This window comes from Typopeltis vanoorti, chromosome 12 (genome assembly GCF_054136105.1).
Source record: "Typopeltis vanoorti isolate ZY-2024b chromosome 12, IOZ_Tvanoo_1.0, whole genome shotgun sequence".
Classification (NCBI taxonomy): Eukaryota; Metazoa; Arthropoda; class Arachnida; order Uropygi; family Thelyphonidae; genus Typopeltis; species Typopeltis vanoorti.
Genome location: NC_143560.1, coordinates 88642153 through 88660571, shown reverse-complemented (window position 1 = coordinate 88660571; position 18419 = coordinate 88642153). Strand labels below are relative to the sequence as shown.

Sequence of the window (18419 nt, the reverse complement as noted above, 5' to 3'; positions counted from 1 at the left end):
ACTCTGATTAGTGAAACAATATTGCAATGAAGTTCTTCAACATCAGATTTGATTGTTCTGTGGTGTTATAGGCAAAGAATTGATTTTTATGGATGACAATGGCACCCTACATTGTACATGAGCAGTGGAGAAACTTTTAGAGACCAAGGATATTAATCTAATTGAAATGCTCCCCAGATCTCAATCCCATAGAACACGTTTGGGACTCAATAGGGAGACTCATTGATGCTCAAAATTCCCCCTCCAGAAAACAAATGCCTTAGCCTCGTTCTGAAGGAGAAACGGGCCAGTTTGCCTCAAGAACTCCTAAATCACTTGGTGCTAAACATGGTATGATGTTTTGAGAGCTGTATCACAATTCATGATGGACATATTCCATATTGAAACATCTCTCCACAGTTTTCTGTAAGCACTGTACATTAATTCCTTAACTATGTCATTAGGAAATTTGTAACTTTTGCCAAAAACATATTGCAATTTAATTTGTATGAAATTTATAACATATATTTTGTGTAATATATTTTGTGTTATTAGTATGCTGGCAATAAATTTATGCCCAAATTTGGCTGTAGTCATGAAAATTTTTTCATACACAGGTAAAAACATAGTTCTTCCTTAGCGTTTGGTCACCATTGTATATAACTGCTTTAGTAACAATATTTTAATGCTATGGCAGAGGATGATGCTGTTTTTGATCTTTTCCGGAAAATGTACCCTTTGAGCATAGTTTTCCTTGCCTCCGCTTCTGTAAACAAGGATGAATTTTATGAAGACAGTATAAATTATTGCAGTATATAGAAAAATATTGTAATTCTAATTATTGAGAATATGGTCCCTTGCAAAGTCCATTTTGTGCAATTTCTGTTATCTGTACTTCTCTTTTCTTAACCATATGGTGCTGCTGTAACAAGAACTAAATAAAGATGACCTGGCATCATTTTTTTTTCAAAGCCCTACATAAATGGCCAAGGCATACCACCTATGACCATACCAGAAACAGTACACTGCATGTCTCCTGAGGTCTTTTGCCAGAAAGGCATTTAAGATTTTTCGTAAATATCCTAGACAGCATTAAGACCAGAGGAGTTTTTTGCTATCTCTCCAAAATCCTTCATAACTAACAACAATCTTTATACTTTTTTATACTCAGCTGGCATCCATCCCATGCTATATTCAGTCCATTCAGAAAAGGAGATAAAAATTCTGCTCTCAAAATACTGCGTCATGATAGAGATAACTTGATGTATAAGAATGCAAGATATGACAATTAATAAATATCATAAAATGGATTTAACTTGCATATATATTTTTAGTAGTGTAAAATTTTTGCCCTAGTATCAAGGGCATCTTCAGTATAACTTCAAATTAAACAATAACATAAATCAGTATATTCAACAATGAAACAAATGTACATTATGTAGAACATGTTGGAAGTTGTTTTTCCAGTTGGTTAGACTATAATAAATTTAGTTTAATCCTTTATCCAAGTGTAAGCAAACAAAGTTTGCACCTGAAGTATCTTCAGGACTGAGGCAACTCGTGGTAAAGATGGATCAAGTTCTCATCACTCCTTGTCTTAGTATCTCCCATAATGCAAAGCACATCTCCTTGCGGACATGTATAACGCTATTGGGAAGGGCCAATACCCAGACTGGTTTTGACCTTTATTGAATGTTCAAGTACAGGGCAAATTCCAAAAACTCAGCGTTGTTCCCCTCAGTAACAGCTCACCCTGCCACTGAGAAGAACTCTCAGAACCAGTTGGCTCTACACTGTGGCAGGCTCACCCACCCACCGAGCAGAGCCACTCATTTGCTCATATCTCATCCGAGGGGATAACAGCAACAGCCGTGCCTCAGTTAACTTCACGGGCTACAGTATTGCCATTCATTACCCCCCACACACACACCCCCAGGACCTGGGTGACAGCAACAGCTGAGCCTCAGTTAAAACTTCATGGGCTACAGCATTGCCATTAATCACCGAAGCTTCCAACCGGTTTCGACCTTTTTTGAGGTCTCGTCAGTGGGAGCCAGACCCAAGGTGGAAGCAATGGAGAAGTCATGTTTACCTATATGAGTTGCTGAAAGGTGTCTCACCTTATTATTCAATTACTCTGGATTTAGAGAAAGATGTTGAAAGTTTTTTTTTTTCACTTGGTTAAACTATAATAAATTTAGTTTAATCCTTTATCCAAGTGTAAGCAACTGAGGCAACTTGTGGTAAAGGTGGACCAAGCTCTCATCACTCCTTGTCTTAGTATCTCCCATAATGTATCTTCCAATGTGCTTTGCATTATGTAAGATACTAAGACAAGGAGTTGATGAGAGCTTGGTCCACCTTTACCACAAGTTGCCTGAGTCCTGAAGATACTTCAGGCACAAACTTTGTTTGCTTACACTTGGATAAAGGATTAAACTAAATTTATTATAGTCTAACCAATCTTCATTCCTTGTCTTAGTATCTTCCAATGTGCTTTGCATTTGGGAGATACTAAGACAAGGAATGAAGATTGGTTAGACTATAATAAATTTAGTTTAATCCTTTATCCAAGTGTAAGCAAACTTCAGGCGTTTTACACATTTGCAATAGGTAAAACTTTTAAAATCTTTGCATAATTTTATAATGGATGTACGAAATGATTTTGAAACCATAGAACAACAAGCAAATCTATTAACTGATGAAACAAATTATGAAATAAACTGGATAAAGAAAAAAAAAAAAGACATTTTGATGAAATTAAATACAGCATCAAATAATACAAACGAGACAATTCTAACAGGTCACAAATTGTTCATTGTAGAAACTCATAATATGATTTGTGATAGATTGAGTACTGAAATTTCCACCAAAATTAATATGTATTCTAATGTGTTAAGTCATTTTTTCAATTTTTTTTTATCACGATATGAGTAAAGACGATATAAACGATTGCATTTCTAAATTGGGAAATATATATAAGAATGATATTGAAATTAGCTATTTCGATGACAAAGTACATCATTTCTTAAAATACATAAAAGAAGAAAAAATCACATGTCCATTTCAAATGTACAAAACAATCATAAACGGATTGCAATCAACTTTTCCAAATGTAGAAACAATACTAAAATTTTTTTTAACAATGCTTATTTGTAATGCTTCTGCAGAAAGATCTTTTTCCATCTTTAAGCGTGTCAAGAAGTATTTAAGAAATTCATTGGGGCAAGATCAACTATCAAATTTGTCACTAATGTCAATTGAAAATTCTGTATTACAAGAATTAGAATTTGATTTATTAATTGACAAATTTGCTGCTGCAAAAAGTAGAAAAGTGCCAGTATAATTTCATAAAATACTTATGTACAAAATACAGACTGTACCTGAATGTGATTATAATATTATCGAATTGTTTTCCTATAATATGTAATATACAATTAAAGTTACCTACCTATTTTCATATTTATATGTATACAAAACATTTTATAATTTTTGTTGTGAAGTAATTATTGTTATATATGTATGTGTATGCATTGTGCAATTATACATAAAATATTAAAAACAAAAATTAAAATGAATTGTTTGTAACTTAATAATTTAAAGGGCCCCAAAAATCGCAAACGCCTCGGGGCCCCTTAATGCCTAAATCGGCCACTGCATATAGGTAAATATGACTTCTCTATTACTTCCGCCTTAGTATCACCACCTCTGGGGTCTGGCTCCCAGTGATGAAACCTCAATAAAGGTCCAAACCAGTCTGGGTATTGGCCCTTTCCTTAATGCATAGCATTATACATGTCCACAAGGAGATGTGCTTTGCATTGTGGGAGATACTAAGACAAGGAGTGATGAGAGCTTGGTCCACCTTTACCACGAGTTGCCTCAGTCATGAAGATACTTCAGGCACAAACTTTGTTTGCTTACACTTGGATAAAGATTAAACTAAATTTATTATGTAGAGCATCATGGTTTAATTATATTAAGGTTCTAGTAAAAGTAACTTAAATAAATAATCAGCTAATGCCGTTTATTTCCTTATAGGGAGTAAGTGAAGACCTTTTACTCTATTAAGCTTTTGGAGACTGAATGGATAGTTCAATCTCCACCGGTAGCCAATTAAGGATAGCTGGCCCAAGACTAATTATAAGTGGCAACTAATGAAGAGACTGGAAAACAAGTGCTGCCATCTTTTGTTACATAACCCTTAACAAGATATGTTACTGTTTGAAATAATGTAGGTCAATTTTCTTGAATTTATGGGATGAAAAAAAAACATGAAGTTTCTGGGAGGAAAAACCCGCTTGCTTATGCCAGAGATCAACTAACTACAGGAACCAGTTGAAGAAAGGAATTATCTCCTAGCAGTTGTTATATTATTTATGTAATATTGTTTTCTATAGTTGTAATATATAATTATTTTGCTAACTACAAAAATGCTGTGTGTTGATTGTGTCAACGCACAGCATTTTTGTCATCTTCATGACACAGCACACAGTTGTGCTGTGTCATAAAGATTGTGTTGGTAACATCTGGCTTCTTTACCCTATGCTTGGCAATATTGATGTCAACATATGCCTTTGCCCAGAGGTAAATATCTTCTATAAACTTCACTGAAATAATATTATCCATACTTTTCTCCAGTATTTTCTTGCACCATATATCTAAAAATCCTGCATACTCTGCTGTGATGTCAACAACATAAGCTAGACTAACATCTTGAAAGTTTTTTCACTTGGTTATAGTATAAATTAAAGATGACAAGAAATTAATTAAGAGATTAAACCAAGAATATAATTTCTTGGCATCTTTAATTTCTAGACTAACATTGTTTACATAACTCTATAATGCTCTAAATAATTCCAATATATATTCATTCTTGTAACGTTTATATTATATTTCACATACAAATAGACATTACAAAAATTTAATTTGTCATTAATTAATCTAAGCAGTGTGCATTATATTTGAATAATTACTGAAGAAATACACTGCTTTGTTTACACTTAGTGGTAATTAAGTACAGTTGTGATATTTATTTCCTCAGTAAAAAATGTGATTACATCAATTACTTGACACAAACTAAATTTACTAAACTCCTGAATACTTACCCTGTACTACAAGAGTCATCTGAGTTTGGAGTGTATATTGTGTAAACTGTCATATCAGGTGCAGGACCCTTAAAACATACAAAAAAAAATGAACCTTACAGGTGACGAACACAAAATACAAACAGATAAAAGTAATTAAATTTGCATACACACATAAAAGTAATCAAATCACTCTTACTCGTTTGCCCTTTCGTAACAAACAAGTGATTTAACTTGAATACAATTGCTTCTCGATATAACATACTCACAGGAACTATAAAAAGCTTACTACAGTGAATAGTTTGCTATAGTGATTTTCTTTTAGCATAGCAAGGGTGTTGTATTGTACCTATGTGGATACTGGGACACAGGAGTCTCTTATAGTGAGAAAGTTTGTTATAACAGTGTTTGCTATAGCAAGAGTCTACTATATTTCTGACACCATATCACGGTAATCTAAATCAAATATAAACTTTATTGTTACAGTTTCTGCTCTTCCATTGTTATTATGATAATAGCATTGATGGTTAAGGCAAAAGCTTTAATAATCAAGTTTAGAGGACCCCAAAAATATGGGAAGCAATTTTTGAACAAGTAGTTTCCAGTTAAAATATATGCTAATAAAATGCTTTTGTTTAATAGCTACTGGACATTTAAAGTTTGTTAAATTGGTAACTTCATTTCTAGCCTCCTTTGTAAAATGAGTGGTATGTTCTTGATAAGTTAGAACAATGAGACTAATACATAAATGGATTCAAATTTTGGAAAAGATAATTATTATTATTTGACACCTCCAGGGAGTCCAAAGACTCATCGAGGGAGAGGGTGCCAACAGCATCAAACGATTGGTCCCCTTCCAACTATTAACCGCGCTCAAACTTCCTTAACTGAGCCATTAGTAGCAGAGGCTCTACCAATCGACCAACTATTGAATAACAGGACCTTTGTAGTGCTATTAGCAGAATGATGTGATGTGATGTGCTGATGTGATGAATATATTTATATGGGCTTTCTCAACTGGAGATGAGAAATCTTTTTCACAAAAATTAGCACACAAATTGGTATCATCATTATTACATATGTGGTACCTCCATGGTGAAATGTAAGTAATGTTAAGTGACACATAAGTAATAATGATGATAATAAATAACAAACTTGTAATACCAGGAGAGAACACAGAACCTGAGAAGATATATTTATATTTTTATATCTTATGCACACATGAAAGGCCACAAGACATTATACGCATGTTACTGACATTGATGACTGACATTTTCAAATGCCCCAGAATTCCTGCATATCAACCACGTTCCTGGTTACCCTACCTATCTTTGCATCATCAGCAAATAGCTGTATGTTGTCTGTCAAATCCTTCCCAATATTAATAATATGTGGGCAAGAAAAATAGAAGAAAGGAGGAATCTAAAACTAACTAATTTAACTAACTTTGCCAGAAAATATAGCCGTTTGGTTTTTCATCTTAATTATATAATATAATATATAATATATATGGGCACACCACTCTGGCATTTGTATAGTGAAGGTATGCAAGTTCTTTTCACTTAAACTTTGATATCATCCAGGTCTACCTACTCACTGATGAGACCTCAAAAAAGGTTGAAATCGGTCTGGGTAGTGACCTCTCCTCATAATGTAAAGCAGTATTATATCTCCTAGGAGCTGTGTTTTCACATTATGAGAAAATATCAAGGATAGTGAGGGAGCTTGCTCCACCTTTGCTTCTAGTTGCCTTGGTGTTGTACTATCAAGTGGTCACTTACGCTTGGATTTGCCGATAGTTCTTCGGCATGAAACTTGTAGATCATAGTTTTCGATCTTAGAGTTTCGCTTGCTGGCTGTAAAATAATAAGGGATTTTTATCCCCTTAATTTAACTAACTTCACCAGAAAATATAGCCATTTGGCTTTTCATTTTAAAGGAGGAATCTGTTCACATTTTGTTTGAACAGCTGAAGGCAGAGTGGGAGAGATTGTCCCAAAGAATTGAAGTAGACAGAATGAAAGAGGAGGCAGCGAAGTTGGTTATGTGAGTTTCAAGATGGACTATAAAAGGGTGTTGGTTAGCAGTGACTCTTGTTTTAATGAATTTGGATGAGAGTGGAAGAATAATAGTGGATAATTCAGCAGAGCATTGTATCTGTAGAAGAGGCACAAGGCAGAAACTGGATGACTATGAGAGAGAGATCATTAATTATCCGGACTGCCCTCTTCTGGATAGAAATGAACACTCTTAGAGAGGATGCTGGTGCATCACCCCAAATATGGGAGCAAGATGGGGTATATGAGTCTAAAACATTTAAGGTAACCAGTGGTGTACCACAAGGATCAGTCTTTGGTACACTGTTATTCAATCTGTATCTTCATGATATTGGGAAGGATTTGACAAGCAACATACAGCTATTTGCTGATGATGCAAAGATAGGTAAGGTAATAAGGAATGTGAATTCCAGCCAAATAGGCCTGGAATTCTGAGGCATGGGAAAATGGATGTTAGTTCAATGTCAGTAAATGTAAATTCATGCACTTTGGCATGATTAGATATCCAATGTCATATTATGTTGGTGGGATTATTATTATTATTATTCGTGACACTTGCAAGGAGTCCGAAGACTCGTCGCAGGAGGACACCTAGTGTACAGCTCTCTGTCTCCACCACTACTGAACCTCTACTACCAATCAACTACATCAGTGCCATCCACTGTCCACCACAACAAGTATCTTTTGTCTGTAAATTGCGTGTGTTCTGAAGGGCAGATTTGTCTATATGCGGGATGAAAAACCCGAGTTTCCGGGAGAAAAAACCCTGCTACCTCCGTATGAGATCCACTAACTCACCTTCAATTGAAAAAGTCCATATATATAAAGATTCCTCCCATCAAAATACCGTCATTTTTCCAATTGCGCTATGGAGGCACTTATTATGCTAGAAGAAACTGATCAGGCTAGGGATCTTGGAATGTTAGTAGATAGGAAGTTGAAGTTCAGGGCCATGCATGGAGCAAAGACTGCAAATACAACTCAAAAGATAATTGCAATGGTGAAACAAACTGACATATAAAGATAAGGATGTTATTTTGCCTCTTTGCAAGGCCTTGATAAGACCTCACTTAGACAATTGTGCACGGGTCTGGTATCCTAAGTTTCCATTGTGATTCTGATACAGTGGAGAGAGTACAAAGGAGAATGTTAAAAATGGTATCAGGATTGTGGAAGGAAGATCGAGAATTTGTAGACTGCAGACACTTGCAAACAGGAGAAAGAGCGGTGATATTGAGACTTACAACCTTCTGAAAGGATTATACAGGATTTTAGTTGATGAAAATTTTCATTTTGTGGAGGGTGGGGAAAGAATGAGAGGGCATCCTTGGAATCTGAGAATGAATGTTGCCAAGAAGGCAATGAGATCTACATTTTTCTCTCATAGAGTGATGTGAGATTGGAATGGATTGCAATTGAATGTTGTGTGTGCAAGTAGTGTGAATGAATTCAAGAACAGGTATAATGGTGCGAATAGTATGGTCTCCCTCGATGAGTTCCTGACTTCCTGGAAGTCTCTCTTAATAATAATATTCCATGATTTGGTGGATTAGGATACGTATAGAGTTAACAGCTGTGAAGGTGTGAAACAGTGTCTTGTGCGAAAAAAGTACACCAAGTTTTTTGGCAGCTGCAGAAGTTTTGGTTGAAATGTGGTTGTGCCAGAAAAGATCAGAGGTGCAGGTCATTTCACTTACTGGAGTGACCTGCACTTCTGATCTTTTTAGTTTGGATATCTCAGTATTATTACTGAAGGTAAGGGCTGTGAGTTCTTTCTTGTGTCAAACAGGACCAAGTTTTGGTGGCATTGAAGTCTACAAGTTGTTCTTTCCCCATTGGTAGCTAGGAGATCAGAGTTCAGGTCACTGGTCATGTGGATCTTGAGGATTCTAATACTTGAGCACTACAAGGTTTGTCAAATGAAAAGGAGGAATGGAGCATACTATCATTGTCTAAGCTATGGATATGACTGGAAGTCTGTAAGAGCAGATCATTTATATACAAGGTGAAGAGAGTGGGTGAAAGAACAGAACTCTGGGGTATTCCTGCATTCGTGGGGAAATCTGAGAGGAAACCATCTGCCATGACTCATAGTGAGCAACCAGTGAGAAAGGTGATCTGTTTGCAGAGTGTGGAAGGCAGTTTGTTAAGTAGGGACTATTGCAACCCAATCAGAAGACTGAAATGTCAAGAGCAACCACGTGAGTTTCTCCAAATTTTTCCATGGCTTGAGTCCAGAGGTGGGTGGTGAAAGCAAGAAGATCAGCTGTAGATTGCAAGTGGCAGAATCCATACTGCTTGTCACTGATTAGTTGGTAGGTCTCTAAGTGGTTCAAGAGTTGGTTGTTGATGACCTTCTCCATAATTTTAGAGAGAGAGAACAGAAATGAGAGCAACTGGACGATAGTTCACTGGTTGACTTTCATTACCTTTCTTTGTGACGAGCTGAATGGCCTGCTTCCATGTTGTAGGGTTGATGCCAGTTAAATAGGATATACTGAAGAGGTAATACAGAATAGGTTAGTTCTGGGGCACAATTTTTTAACACAAAAGGTGGGATACCATCAGGTCTGGATGCCTTGTTTGTGTTCAGGTTATTAAGGATTCTTCAGATTTCGTTTTGGTGAAAGACTATGGGTGACATGGAGAAAGCTGTGCTTGGTGAAGTGAAGGAAACTTTGTCCTGGTCATCAATGCAGGAATTGGAAGAGAAAGAATAATATCAGTAAGTTGGTCTTATCTTTAGGTGAGATAGCTAAAGTACTATCTGAATGTACAAGTGGTGGAAACGTGGGTGGGCAGAAGTTGCATCCAATGGCCTTGGCAAAGGACCAACAACGATTTGGGCAGGATGTGAATTTGCCACATTTGGTCCTGTCAAAATCTGATTTGGACTTGGTGATGATTATTTTACAACTGTTTTTTTATTTTACAAGATGTAGTATAGGCAGAGTGAGCAGCTGGAGTTTTGGTCTTGAGCTATGCAGAGGTTTTTTTTTTCTTTTACTGCATTGGCACACTTTTTTAAGAACCAAGGCTTGGAAGGTGGCTGAGAATTTGGAGTGGAATAAGGGACGAAAGTCTTCATTCCTGTGAGGATGATTTCTGTTATTTGGTCTGAGCAGGTGTTCAGAAAAACTGAAGCAGTAGTCAGACCATGAGAAGGAGGAATAGAAGTCACAGAGGTAATCCCATTTGGCACTCTTGTAGGGCCAAAACACACGAGACTGAACTGGTGGGTGGAGGCTGTTCTGTAGCAAAAGAATCATGTGTGAGGGCTGTGAGCTTCCAAGAGAAGAACTGATATTCACAGTATACTTAGAAGGGGAGCCTGTTAGGAAAAGGTCAAATGTGTTGACAAATTGGAAGGCATTGTCAAGTATTCTGGTAGGGAGACTACAATCAGCAATGACCTATCACAGATCATCAAACTGTGGAAGGGAAGCCAACATGAGTTGTGACACTGATATTCCTAAGAAGGATGACCTCACTATTGGGATATTTCGAATGCAGAAAATCGAGCTTTAGAGAGAGAGAGAGAGAGAGAGAGAGATACACTGCTGTCCAAAGGCTAAGGACAAACTACACATTTTTACCTGTATATGAAAAAATGTTCATGACTACAGCAAAATGTGGACATAAATTTATTGCCAGTATACTAATAAATTATATTACACACAAAATGTGTTATAAATTTTGTACAAATTAAATTGCAATACATTTTTGGCAAAAGTTACAAGTTTCCAAAGAATTAAGGAATTAATGTATAGTGCTTACAGAAAACTATGCAGAGAAACATTTCAGTATGGAACATGTCCACTGCAAACTGCAATGCAGCTCTCACGATGTCTTACCATGCTTAGAACCAAGTGATTCAGGAGTTCTTGAGGCAAACTGGCCTGCTCCTCCTTGAACAAAAATAAGACCTTGTTTGTTTTTAGAGGGGAATTTTGAGCAATGCATCCCATACATGTCCTATAGATTGGGATCTATGGAGTGTGCTGGCCAATCAATTTTATTAATATCTTTGGTCTCCAGAAGCATCTTCTCCACCGCTTGTGTACAATGTGGTGTGGCATTGTCATCAATAAAAATCAATTTTTCAACTACAACACCACAGAACAATCAAATGTGACATTGAAGAACTTCATTGTAGTATTGTTCACCCATCAGTCCCTTTTTTTTTTTTTAGTGCTTGTAGCTCAGTGTGTCCATTCAGTATTATGCCTCCCCATACCCATAAATAAGGGACGAAAGTCTTCATTCCTGTGAGGATGATTTCTGTTATTTGGTCTGAGCAGGTGTTCAGAAAAACTGAAGCAGTAGTCAGACCATGAGAAGGAGGAATAGAAGTCACAGAGGTAATCCCATTTGGCACTCTTGTAGGGCCAAAACACACGAGACTGAACTGGTGGGTGGAGGCTGTTCTGTAGCAAAAGAATCATGTGTGAGGGCTGTGAGCTTCCAAGAGAAGAACTGATATTCACAGTATACTTAGAAGGGGAGCCTGTTAGGAAAAGGTCAAATGTGTTGACAAATTGGAAGGCATTGTCAAGTATTCTGGTAGGGAGACTACAATCAGCAATGACCTATCACAGATCATCAAACTGTGGAAGGGAAGCCAACATGAGTTGTGACACTGATATTCCTAAGAAGGATGACCTCACTATTGGGATATTTCGAATGCAGAAAATCGAGCTTTAGAGAGAGAGAGAGAGAGAGAGAGAGATACACTGCTGTCCAAAGGCTAAGGACAAACTACACATTTTTACCTGTATATGAAAAAATGTTCATGACTACAGCAAAATGTGGACATAAATTTATTGCCAGTATACTAATAAATTATATTACACACAAAATGTGTTATAAATTTTGTACAAATTAAATTGCAATACATTTTTGGCAAAAGTTACAAGTTTCCAAAGAATTAAGGAATTAATGTATAGTGCTTACAGAAAACTATGCAGAGAAACATTTCAGTATGGAACATGTCCACTGCAAACTGCAATGCAGCTCTCACGATGTCTTACCATGCTTAGAACCAAGTGATTCAGGAGTTCTTGAGGCAAACTGGCCTGCTCCTCCTTGAACAAAAATAAGACCTTGTTTGTTTTTAGAGGGGAATTTTGAGCAATGCATCCCATACATGTCCTATAGATTGGGATCTATGGAGTGTGCTGGCCAATCAATTTTATTAATATCTTTGGTCTCCAGAAGCATCTTCTCCACCGCTTGTGTACAATGTGGTGTGGCATTGTCATCAATAAAAATCAATTTTTCAACTACAACACCACAGAACAATCAAATGTGACATTGAAGAACTTCATTGTAGTATTGTTCACCCATCAGTCCCTTTTTTTTTTTTTTAGTGCTTGTAGCTCAGTGTGTCCATTCAGTATTATGCCTCCCCATACCGTGACCCTGGGAACCGTTTTACTGCTGTACCCTTGAACTGGGGATAGCCCTATAGATGAACGACATTTGTTCAGAGAATTAATGAATATTATAATAATATATGCACAAGCTTCTTAAGATGTAATACATTATTAATATAATTCAGGCAACAATAATGTCATGGAATTCAAGAGAATTCCTCTTTCTGATAGTACTTGCCTAACTCCTCTTCTTCCTCCTCCTATGCTATTTTGTTTTTGCTTCTATTAATTGTTTTACATTACAGCTGTAATCTGTCAGTTGCTGGTTGCTCTCATTTAGAATCCTGCCTGATATTTCTCTGCAGAAGTAACTGAGTTTCTTGAAATTTGATGATTAACGTCTTATTGAGGAAAGGAGTATGACCAGCTCAAAGGAAAAACTATTATTTAAATGAAAATGTGAATAATTAACTTTCTCTTCTCTTCTCCTGTGGTGATGATGTAAAAGCAACAGAAAGTTAGTTGTACATCATTCAAATATCACTTCAATATGGCATTTGTTAGCATTTTAGTTATTTTTAGTTCACTGAGTATGAAGCTCATTGAGCAAATAGAATATAACTTTTCCTACTTAAATATATGCACAAAATGAACAGGGGTGATAGCTTGTTAGCACATTCATCTGATATAAGAAAACAAAAGCATTTAATAATTTCATTTTAAAGAACAATATATGCAGTCAGTCCTTGACTTAAAACCACTCATAATTACGACGGCCATCTCATTAACACATTCTCCAAATACCGTCTCACTCCTGAAGCCCTTAGATCAGAGTATTATTGTTGTCTTCCAGGTATATTCTTTAAGAAATACTTTTGCTCAGGCTACCACTGCTACTGAGGGTGAGAAAACCCTCAGACTTTTGGAATATCTTGCACTATGCAAACAATGTACATTAAATTCAGCATATACTCTACTGTCACCTCACTCCATGCTGCTGGAGTTTGGAAGAAACTGCTGAAAATATATGTCAATAAAAGACACAGGATTCGACAAACAAAAAGCCTTACAAGAGACTGGTAACAAGATAGTGCTACTAGCTAAAGAGGAGGAGGAGGTTGACAGTGAAGATGTAACACAGTTGGTGGAAGCTGTGGAAGAAGAGTTCACAAATGAAGACTGTATAGGGAATGTACCAAAATTTTCAGAAGAGGAGGGGAAAAAACAGAACAACAAAAAGAAGCCAATTCCTCAAAAAGATTGCGGTGAAAAAACTTGGTAGAGACATTTGCCTCTGTTAATAAAGCAATTTGAGTTGTGTCTGTTCTTTTGACTCAAGATATTAACGGTTTAAAGCAATTCAGTTGTTTGAAGAAATGGATCCTAATATGGGGAGATTTAGCAAAGCAGACAGAATGGAGCAAGCTTACTTCAATTGCTTGCTACAGAAAATTCATTTCAGACAAATTATGGAGACTACAGCCATGTTAGAAATAATTACTTTAATTTCCCTGGCGTTTTGACCTTCATATTTGCCATTGGTATTTTGACCTTCATAAGGTATGTTATATTTCAAACAGTACGGCAGAGAGGCAATGATTTGTCTCTGTCAACCATTATTCTACTGGCCTGATCACTAGTGGGAAAAAAAAAAAAAAAAAAAAAAAAAAAAAAAACTACATCAAAGCTATATTTTATTTATAACATTACTAGAGAACAAATTCATATAGATAGTTTTATTACAGAAACAGTGGTGTCCTAATTTAAGACGAAGGTTTTTATGTTAGAGTTAAGATCCTGGATTACTTACAGTCTTATTTATAATTAACTCTTGGATGAAAAGGTTATGTGGGTAGAATATGTGCCTTCCATATTCTTTGGATTTTTAGACCATCATTATTGTTAAGATTAGAGTGGCTGATAAGAATTTCACAGGCCTTCTTAAATTTACATTTGTACTATGTTTTGGTGATGTAACCAAGTGTTTTTCCAGTCAATTCTATGTAGAGTATTCAGGGCATGATCAGAAAGGCAGGATTTACCATAGTTATTAAATTTAATGTGCCACGTTCCTTTTTTTGGGTAGAAATTGTGTGTCATGTTTCACCTATATAGGGCAAATTACAGGTGCAATGAATACGGTATACTCCAGGGTGGGCCAGCAGAGAAAGTGGATCCTTGGATGAGTTGAATAATTTCTTTAATTTTGCAAGAGGTTTAAAGGTGGCATTAAAGTTGTATTTCTGTAGTATTCTGTTTATTTTATCTGATATCCCTGTAATGTATGGAACGGTTATAGTTTTATTAGAATCTAGTTTATTTTTTGTTTTTAAGTGAGGTCTTGCGAAGTATTTTGTTGATAGTGTTTTGGCTGTAGCCATTTTTCAAGACGGCATTGCTACTAACTTTTAATTCATCTTTAAGTGCTTATTCACTGGAGCAGATCTTCAAAGCCCTGTTTTTTAATGTGTTAATGACACCTAGTTTTTGTATTGGGTGGTGGTAGGAGTTTATGTGTATGTATTGGCCAGTATGTGTAGGCTTCCAGTAAACAGTGACTTTCAATCTCAACTGTGAATTGTATGCGTTTGTGTTGTTTGTTTAGGTGGCCGAGGAAGGTATCCAGAATATCCTTATATTTAGTTCTTATATAAGATTTTATCATATCTGATTCCTTTTACAGTACTCCTTCTTCCATTTGCCGGCCTGGTTGGCCGAATGGTTAGCATGTCAGCTCTCCAGCCTAAAGGCTGCAGGTTAGAATCCCGCCGTGGGCATGGATGTTTGTGGTTGTCTGTGAAAATACTAGTGTTAGTAGTGGGTGGTAGATGGCATTGGTGTAGTTGGATTGAGTGGTGGAGACAGAGAGCCGTAGATTAGGTGCCCTCCCTCAATGAGTCTTTGGACTCCCTGGAGGTGTCACATAATAATAAAATAAAAATTTCTAAACTCTCTATTTCTATAACAGTTAACATTTCTAGATATGAGTGTATGAAAACTGTTGTGCTGAAATCTTTTCAAGCATACTTAGCAAATCTTCACTGAATATGTTATATTTTTTAATCATCCAGATTTTTAATGAGCAAGAGAAGGAGTTAACTCTCAGTATATCTCCATGAACCTTACTTCCCACTAATGAGATGTTTAAAAAAAAGGTCAATAGAGGTTTTGGAAGTGAGTATTACTATTATGTAGGATAATTCCAACTAATAGGAAGAATATCCTGCATTGAAATGCTCTGAGTCACCTGCACTTTACAACTGCTGGTTGACACTATGGTACAATGTTTTAAATTTTTGCAACCATAAATTGAAGTATAACAGAAAGTTTTAAAGCAGTTTATGAAAGAAACATAACTAGGCAGATTTTTGGATAGCCAATCTATTATGCAGTATATGTTAAGTTAATAAAGCTTTACCACTTTAATAATATATGTTTAGAATTTGAAAGAATGGGCCTAATAAATGCACCTATATCCTTGAACTTGCCACCAACAGTTATCATTACCTGATATGCATTCTCAAAGGATATAGGATACTATGGAGATGAGAGATCTGGGAGTGATGGTGAACAGCGACTTGAAGTTTAGGGATCACATTGCCAAAATTGTAAGAACACCACAATGGATTGTAGCAATAATGAGGAGGACATTGGTTATGGTTCCCTTGTATAAAACTTTGATCAGGCCACATATCAAAGTGCAGATTTTGTGCAGATTTGGTCGCCATATTTTCAGGGGACAAGGATTTGGTGGAGAAGATTTACTAAGTTAGTATCAGGTCTATGGAATGTCAGATACAAGGAGAGATCGAAGGAATGCAACTTACAGAGCCTTGTGAAAAGAAGAAGAAAAGGAATACGATTAAGACATAAGCTGGTGAAGAGTTGTTACTAGATTAATGCGGAGATTTTTCATAGAAGAGAGAGAGGGGCAAGGGGAGAACCAAAGGCCATCCCTAGAAGCTGTATAAGGAGGGTGTGAGAAGGGGAGTGAGAACCAGGTTCTTTGCATTGGTGAGTAGAATGCATTGCCTGAAAGCATAGTGAATGTAGAAACTGTGAATGGGTTTAAGGCACAGTTCAATGATTTTTTTTTTTTTTATGAGAGAGAATAAACCTCCTGCAATGAGCTCTTTAATTCCATGGAGATAATATTACAATTGCAAGATTGTAATTGCAATTTTGTAATTTTTTAAATTTGTAAAATTGCAAGATTGCAATAATATTACAATGCAATCAAGTTTTCAGTATTATAAGCTTCTATGCAATTTTCTTCATAATTAATCTATTGGCAGGTTTCCAACATTGTCAATTCTTGTTTATCTTCCTGGGTACACAGATTGATGCATTAACTGTTCTGGATCTTGGTCTCCCTCTGATTTCCTCTCCCTGTTGCAATTCTTATGTGAAACATTTACAGAATATTTACTCATAATTTGATTATTTTTTAAATAAAGAAAATTATTATTTTTTGAATGATTTATGTCATGTTCAGTTTCTTCATCTTAAATTTAACTAAACAACATGAGGATTTTTTTTCAGAATTAATAAATTTTGCTTTTGTTATGAATCATCAGTGCTGTAACGAGGGCGTGGCGAAAGAGGTTCCCGGCACGAGCGTAACTAGGTTTGGGGGCGCAAAATGTAAAAAATAAAAATAAATAAATAGATATAAAAGTCCGTTATTTTATATAGTATTTTTAAATTTTGGCAACATGCACCTTTAGACATACAAATTCTGCAACACAGTGGAATTCCACTGCATTTGGTAACACCTGTGAGTTCCAATTCGTTTCGAGTTAGATGGCAATGACAGCGCCTAATATCATAACTTGAACATAACATTTCTTTGCAATTGTTCTTGTTTTTGTCTCAAGTAAATTGTTCCGTCGTGCCATTAACTATTAATGAATGTATTTTCCCATTTTATGATTTTGTAGAAGTTTGTATCTCCAAATTCCCATCTAATCCTAAACATTAGTATAGATAATCTAATACATTCTTCCATAACGGAAGTTCCGTTATCCTTCTAATGTGTCTATCTGCCCATCCCAAGTTTATTACCTTCCATATTATAATTTTAATCCCTTTATGACCTCCTTCGATATCATTCCATCTACTTGAATCCCTCGTTTCATGACCCACCCACAAAAATTATTCGCCGGCCCTTATTTACACCCATCAAATCCAGGATCCAATGAAAATCACAATCTTCCCACCCTAAATATTTCCATTCATCTCTACTTTTTGTAGACAAGAGAATTTCAAAAATCATGTAATTATTATTAGTCTTGTTGTCATTCATAAGATCAGTTGTGTTTCTGCTGTGTCGTAATTATTGTTAGATATTTTCGCTCTTTTGTAGAACAAAACATACTGGAAAAGACATAATTTTGTTGATATACAACATACTGGCATACTGAGTAAGTACTATAAATAATTATATTAATAAAAAACACAAATTTAAATTAAAAAACACTTCTAGGATAATATGCCACCAAAAAAACCTTCCGGTGCACAGTTTAAAAAAATAAGAGAACAGAAGATTGAAAATATAAAGAAAAATATAACTCCAAACTGATATTTTTATTAAAAAATCATCTACACCTCTAGTTCATTCAAGCTTAATAACTGAATTAAATCTACCTTCTACAAGTAATCATGTTTCATGTGAAATTGAAACAGAAGAGAAAAGTACAATTGAACATCAAAACAGGAAATCGAGAAGCAATGTAATAATGATAATTATATGGTGGATGTTAAATTAGAAAATATTGATAATGCAAAAATAATAGATTTTAATGATCCCACAACATGGCACATAAACAATAGTAACATACAAATATTTGTTCAACATGGACCAGAGTTGTGCAATAATATAAGTGTTTATCCTGATACAGAAAATCAGCATTTTGATAAAA

General features: G+C 35.7%; 1 protein-coding gene across 1 annotated transcript in view; it reads right to left on the bottom strand.

Annotated features, from left to right (window-relative positions):
- LOC150100977 (protein grainyhead-like) overlaps nucleotides 1–18419 on the bottom strand; it is a 267013-nt gene that overhangs the window by 80820 nt on the left and 167774 nt on the right. The window contains exon 13 of the mRNA XM_090401949.1: nucleotides 5088–5155. Within this exon, the coding sequence (XP_090258075.1) occupies nucleotides 5088–5155 (68 nt within the window). The remainder of the gene's footprint in view (nucleotides 1–5087; nucleotides 5156–18419) is intronic.